The 7,513-nt window shown below is 36.2% G+C and overlaps 1 protein-coding gene across 1 annotated transcript in view; it reads right to left on the bottom strand.

Moving 5' to 3' along the window:
* Positions 1–3,509: 3,509 nt before the first annotated feature.
* Positions 3,510–7,513, bottom strand: part of LOC138052944 (chromatin modification-related protein MEAF6-like) — an 11,872-nt gene continuing 7,868 nt past the window's right edge. Inside the window, exons 5-9 of the mRNA XM_068899549.1 lie at positions 6,866–6,911; positions 5,913–5,975; positions 5,370–5,403; positions 4,561–4,618; positions 3,510–3,616 (exon numbers count right to left, since the gene is read on the bottom strand). Coding sequence (XP_068755650.1) covers positions 3,599–3,616; positions 4,561–4,618; positions 5,370–5,403; positions 5,913–5,975; positions 6,866–6,911 — 219 coding nt within the window. The 3' untranslated portion in view covers positions 3,510–3,598. The remainder of the gene's footprint in view (positions 3,617–4,560; positions 4,619–5,369; positions 5,404–5,912; positions 5,976–6,865; positions 6,912–7,513) is intronic.

The following is a 7,513-nucleotide window of genomic DNA, read 5'->3' as shown; positions in this document are numbered from 1 at the left end:
CCCCTACTCTTCTCGAATGGTGTGTGGGTTCTTGAACAAAAAGTAAGCAAGCATAACAATTATGTACAAAATATTTTAAACATTGACTTCATATATTAAAAAAAATGTATCCATCATGACATCAGCTGTTCAGTTGGGCAATTGATCTGACTGTTGGTCCGGTCGGAGTCTAGCCTACGTGAAGCTGTGCGCTCCACCCGAAAGAGGGGGGAGGGTACGGCCACACGCCGGAGTCAAACTCACCACCTATCCCGGTGGCTCAGTTGGTTGAGCACCGAGTGCGCGGTCTTTACCATAACTGCTTTGCAATGGAAATGTTCCTTTGAAAACAGGATGGCAAAGGAGTTTTTGATGCTTCACACCGGCCCAATCGTAGGACAAGTCCGCCGGTTTTCTTTTATAATTTAATGTGACTTATACACGTGCATTTAAGTGAAATCTTGGAAAATCGCTGGGAGAGCTCTCGTCTCCTGCCAATGCCTCCCTGGTTCGATGCCTAATATCATCACATGTGGGTTGATTTTGTTTCTTGCGGTTTTGCTTTCTCGTCAAAAACCAACATTTGATGGAAGCTGTTCTAATTTCATGCGCTTTGATTCGATTTGCAGTCGCTCCAATCAGTCGCTCTCTTGAGCTCACTTAGATAAGCTCGAGCCTTTAAAAGGAAGTTCACTCCAAAATGACAACCCTTTTTTAATCGATTAATAGAAAGTTCATGGGGAAAACAGCTTTTAACCAAAATCTCAATCTTGAAATAGCTTTCTAACTTTGTGAAATCCTTGTTAAAAAATACACACATGCAGGCCGCCATCTTGGATTACACGAGACATCATTGAGCTCAACCTAAAGTTTTGCGGGAAGCCTGAACACACAAAGCTGTCGGGATTCCTCTTCGTATTCCAGTCATGACATTTTGTTCAGCAACATAAATTGCTCAAATAGGTCAGACGGACGAAACATCGTTCATGTTGTTCACATTTCCGAGAGAAAATGATCCAAGATGACGGCCGGCATGTGTGTATTTTTAGCAAGGATTTCTCAACGTTAGAAAGCTATTTCAAGATTTAAATTTTGGTTAAAAGCTGTTCTCCTCATAAACTTTCTATTAATCAATAAAAAAATTGCCATTTTGGAGTGAACTTCTCCTTTAATAAGGTCAATATTATTAATTATTATTCTCAATATCTGTCCGATTCACATTTCATTGAAATTGTGAAGAGAATTTACATACCGAACACTCCTGAGAGTCAAAGCCTTCAATAAACTCTAAATTGTCAAACCTCGTCAACTGAGCCACGATTCCTCCTAGTTCGGTAATAGTATTGACCACCCGAGTCTCAATCTGCTTTGGTACCCAGATTTACGAGTCATTGTTTGAATATTCATTTAATTTTAAGGTTTAGTTGTACATCACAGCCCTAGCCTACATTAGGCTGGGAGAAACGCACGGCCGAGCGGAGACTGGGGGACCGCGCGCCTCTCCCAGTCTCGGAGCGTGTTGACTTGGTATCACAGCCCCTTGCATCAGACCCCCACCTCATCTCTCCCATCACACACACCTATATTTTCTTTACTCCTAATTGCTTAAAATCAACCGCCAATTTTCCCAAAACAAAGGCACGGATTACAATCAAGCCATTCAGACGATGGTATCCAGACAAAAAAAATTAAAAAATCTTCTTGAGGTTTCTTTATTACAACAATTGATCACAGGCAAGGTAACACGTGAACCTGCTTGCAGACTACAGTAGTATTTAAACTGAAATAAAACGTGTGTATTTATAGAGAAAAACTAGAAAGCTCATTGCATAAATTTAGCCAATATCAAAAATACCATAATACTATTTGTTTGCCCTCCAAAATTATGCATAAGCATTGTTTTTATTTAATCTTGGGACTTATAATGGTCCCAAAAGAAACTGGAAACAATACTTATGCAAAATTTTGGAGGGACAAACAAATAGTATTATGGTATTTTTGATATTGGCTAATAGATGAAAGAGTTCTAGGTAATACATGCAAAATCGAAAATTGAGAGGTCTTCAATTGAGTGTCGCGAGTGATATGGCTTGGTGATTGGTTTAAAATTTGCATACCACGTTCTTAGCCAATCACAAGTAAGAACAAAATCAACAGTGACTTGCTCACAAGTATTTGCCTGTGCTTAGTGTCGGCTCCACGCATTTGCTATGATTGGTTCAATAATAATAATAATATTTATTATTGAATGTCTGTGGTTCTTGACCAATGTAATTCTTTCGTTTGGTTTACGACACTCAACTGAATGTCCAATGACAGGGATGGTCCAGCCATGTGTGAAATATTAACCTTTAATACAATGAAACAAATTCACTTTCTCAGAAAAAAATACATGCAAGTGTTTGAAACTACCTTAGTACGGAAAAATTATGCCATAGGTATTTTGTATTCTGAAAATTATGGGCTGTCTTTCTATGTGCATAGTACTTCAAATTTGGATGTGGAAACCAACCAATCACAATAATTTGGAATAAACATATTTTGCAGTGCAGTATGAATGCACTTATTCAAAAGGCCTGAGTCACCAGGCCTCTCCTCAAAAAGGAAACCCAGGGAAGGTTGTTTATGGATAGGATAACAGATTGACGAACCGACTGACAGATTGATTGATTGGATACATGATTGACCAACTTATCAATCAATCAGTTGGTCTGTTAGTCAGATTACGGATTGTTTTCTCAATCAACTGATCACATATGTAATGATAATGATAATGATAATGATAATGATAATGATAATGATAATAATAGAACCAAAAGTCGAGACAGCAGAAAGCAAATCGTGACTTTTAAGAATATTACGACATGTTTCCATGTTACAAACATCATTGTCAGTTACAGAACATTCGGAAGAAACCGTTAGGACTACACAACAACCACGTGAAACATGCATAATTAATTTGAAACTTACACTGTAGGCTTTATACTCTTTCCAACACTTTGCAACTCCCTCAAATACGTTATCAATTTTTGTCACTTAATCATAATTAATCATGCACGTTTCTAAATATTCTGTAACTGATGATGTTTGTAACATTGAAACATGTCTCACAAATTAAGAAATGTCGTCTTAAATAATAATAATAATAATAATAATAATAATAATAATAATAATAATAATAATTGCCAACATGTCAGGCCTTCTGAAGACAGAAGGCCTGGAAAGGCGGCAGATTATAGAGCCACGAGAAGATTTTTAGGAGGACGAAATCTCAGAAGCGCTGCAAATTTGAGTGTAATGTAGACCAAAGCGATGAAATGTTGACCGTAGCGATAGCCAATGAGAGTGCCGCACGAGTACGCCGCATGATGTTTGCAGCCGCCAGGCACCAGGTCACGCAAGCCTGGCTAGTTGGCACTTTAGTGACAGCTATAACTAGTAATAATAATAATAATATCATTATTATTATTATTGTTATTATTATTATTATTACTATTATTATTATTATTATTATTATTATAATACAAAAGCACTTTTCACAACAGTTTACTTCCCGTTATAAATTCACTCTTCTCCCTTACAACTCCATAATGATTATTATTTATTGTCTGGCCTCATCTTAATCTTCATGTTCATCCTGAAAAATAAATAAATAGATAAATAAAAGAATGAAACACATGTGAAAAAAACAACAACATTTTCATTTAACCACAGAAATAATAATAATTATTTTTCTGAATCATTAAAGGGCACTGGGGAAACTGGAAGTGTGATGTTTTCCTTTCTAAGAAATCTTGATGTCAGCAAGAATATTAAAATTAATGCTTATATTGTTCAGTGTCCATACTCCTATGTTAAAGATTTGCTCCAGAATTTGGTTATGATCTCTCTCTAAAATTAAGGAAAGTATAACTTCCAGAACCGGTTTCCTCAAGTTTTCTAATAAATCCTAGAGCTGAAGACACAGCTTGTTTTAAAGGTGTCTCAGCTAATATAGAGGATATTACGTGGCCGCGCGGGGATACGAATTTTATATTCGAGTGCTGCAAGTATCTCTCACAAGTGAGCGAAGCGAACGAGTGAGAGATACTTTCAGCACGAGAAGATAAAATTCGTATCCCCAAGCGGCCATGTAATGTTCTGTTTATTATATAGATATTGATGAAATGTCTAGATTTAAAACATCTTGTTTTATTCAGTTTCGAAATGATGAAAAAGTGGACACCAACCGCTAAAACACGCATGTTGTGTAACATAAAACAAGATATGAAAGTTATGAAAAAGAAATCATGATAATGTCAAATTTTGCAATAAAAATGTTAATGTAGTAGAGAAGAATTATATTAAAGCACAAAAGTATCTTACAATGAAGAGATAGCTCGGGTTTTATTGGCTAATCGTGTTGGTTACCATGACAACACCTTAATCCTCACATGTGAAAGATAAAAATGATATGTTCACCGCGCGCGGTGAAGATATAATTTTTTAGTAAAAGGAGAAATCCTGGTATTTCATCAATATCTATACAATAAATTGAAATCTCTCATGGGTAGAGAAGAAAGCATCTTTAAAATAACTTACCTCTCCGAAACTGGGTTCTCTAGACCTGTGACCAGCCTTTTTAACTCGCAATTCAATTCTGAGGAAAAATGGAAATTATAAGTCCAAACATCTCAAATGATCACTGCCACAAATAATCAAATTTGTTTTTACCTTTGGCAGCAAAACCTGAATTATACACAGGTCTGGTATTTTAATGTCAGTAAATATGGATTCATGTGAAATATGCCAGTTGCAAATATGTCAACAAATATTTTACATTTGCATGAGATTATAGTCTTATGATATGAATTGGGCATATTATTTTGATGTTTTCAAAATAATTGACTTCAATGTTACTGTTGGTGGGATTGCTGTTTCCCAGGGGTCAGTGGTACTGTGATAATTTCTCATTAGTTTACTGGATCTGAGATTGGTAGAGGGTATGTTTTACCCTGAATGGAAAATGAGTGTGGTAAATGCTTCACATCCTTTAAAGGGGTCATACCTACTAAGTGGACCTAGATATTGTCAGCCCATTCACAATTAAAGTGGCCCCAATTGAAGAGTAAAATTGTCTACTAGTCGAGAGAGTAAAATAGTAAAGAAGTGTACAGTCTATTTAGTCTCATTCTCAGCAGAGAATGAGTATATGTTTTGGCCTAGCCAATTTTTATAAAACTAAGAATCAATTCATTCAACTACAATCATGCTGAATACAAAATTGGTTCTGGCTAACTTATTGCTTTGTGCTTCATTGGCTATTAACAACCTTATATCCAATGCACACTGGAGGAAAAGCTTAAAAAATGTGCATCCTTAATTCAAGAAATTACATGAACAGAACAAACCTATGTCTTTTATGCTTTCTTTTCTTGTGGGAGCCTAAGGGTTGCAAAAAGAGCATAAGATAGGATGAAAATAGGATATTTTATTAATAGTATACGCAAAAAAGGAATTGTCAACATTATGTTCTCTTTTTTTTCCCTCTCCTCAAAAACAAATATTTGACTTGATTTGCTTTCGTTGTTAATTTCAATTTACAGTGTCCCCAATTAGTGCTCCAGCGCTAGAACGACTAGATACTCAACTAAAGTTCCTTTCCTTTCATTTCCATGTCAATACAATTAATAAGATAATCTCATTTATAAATGAAACTTCAAGTATGTACATTTCTTTCATTAATCTCATTTATAATTACACACATTACATCTTAATCATCCAATAATAACAAAAATAATTATTGTTTACTACTTCTTTTTATTGTGAAGTGAAATACACTGAACACCTGTACGATGCATTGCACATTATTTTTCAAAAACAATGTTGCAGTCAACTTCAGTTCATTTTTGTAACTGCTATATTCTTTGCATCTAAAGGAGATAAGAACATACCCTTGTGAATGCGTCCCATGTGACCATGCTGATGGTGAATTGGGTCAGAATGAGAAGGCTCCTCTGCAGAAGCAACATTGTCAGAAAAATTCAGGTTCTAAACAACAGCATATTTAGCCTTACGCCTTAACTAATGCCACAACAAAGTTGTGTTGTAAATGAGGGTTAATCGTTACGTCTCGACACCAAGTCACATTAGTATTGTTGATCTGGCTCTTTGGCCCCAATACTGCTAGTCTTCATTAGCCCATGGTGTGTAATACATGTACGATGGCACCCTTGTTTGTGGTTACTACTGTGTTACCCTCACTGAGTCCGTTTTTGATTGAAGAATTTTTGTCTTTGCTGTATTAGACAAGTACTTAGACTGATAAATGGCCTGTCTGCAGTATGGTAGTCAAAACATAGGGATGCGGATACTATCTTGGCACTAAATCAAGTCAGCCATCATTTGAAGCCATGACGACCAACATTATAAATTACCACTAATAATAGAGTGGACGGACGTTGACCTTTGTAACCATTTTTATCAAAATTAAATTGATTTTCACCTCCTTGACTCTTTGATTGCATTCAAAAGATTATTTTTTACATCTTTTTTACATGATTTTAAGTGAATCTAAGACCAGAAGATTCCCCTATTTGTTTAAGCATGAAAATTTGGAAGGGTTCTCCTACAGTGTAGTGTCTCCAAGACCACACACAAGCCTGTCTTGGCTATCCATCGACAAAAACTAGTACAACATACATGTAGGTAGCTTATGCAATAAAAATTTTAGGTGTTTATAGGAACAAGTTTTTTCATTACTTTGCAGCTACTGTAACATCAAACAGACAGCATCCTTTGGATTTTTAGTTTGCTAATAATAAAAACAACACGAAACAACAAACATTACAAAACTCTTGTTAAATAGTTTAACTAAATATAGTTAAATTTTGCAAAAGAAACTTACTTTTTTCTGGAAGAGGTTCAGTAAGTCCACCCCCAGCTGCGATTGCCTACAGTACAGTGGACAGCAATAGAATTTAAGCTCCAAAAATTATTACTACAGGCTTCCTTGAATAGCACTTATAAGAGTACCCGTAACCACTCAGTTAAAAAGAACCACTTTCACAACTAGTCACCTTTGACTTACTGGTGAGATATCCATTTTACATTGTACTGACAGGTTGAATGCTAGTTGCATACTTGCCACTTTTCATCTGATTAATCTGCACATCTAAATACCGGGTATCATTGAAGGTTTGATTGGGGGGGTCATCAGACTTTTGCCTACATTCTTCCGCGCATACCATAGCTGGATCACTGGTCCAGCCAATTGTTTTTCCAGCAATCAGAAAGTTGCCTGCCTGCCTGCCAAGTACAAAATACAATTGACTGAATACAAAATACATTGCGACGGGTGCTACGTCACAATCAAGCGATGCAAACCAGTGATCCAGTGTTCGTTGGGAGAAGGATGTTAACTGCACTCCCAAAACGGCTGGAAATCGAGATGATGACGAAAACAACCGGCAGTGTCATGTTAACAAGCTGCCAATTTGCCCAGTGCCCACCCTATATGTATGCTGAGCCCCTTGAAATATCACTTTCACCACAA

Source organism: Montipora capricornis, chromosome 6 (assembly GCF_036669925.1).
Source record: "Montipora capricornis isolate CH-2021 chromosome 6, ASM3666992v2, whole genome shotgun sequence".
In the NCBI taxonomy this organism is placed as follows: Eukaryota; Metazoa; Cnidaria; class Anthozoa; order Scleractinia; family Acroporidae; genus Montipora; species Montipora capricornis.
Note: the sequence above shows the minus strand (reverse complement) of the source record. Positions and strands in the feature narration are given on the sequence as shown.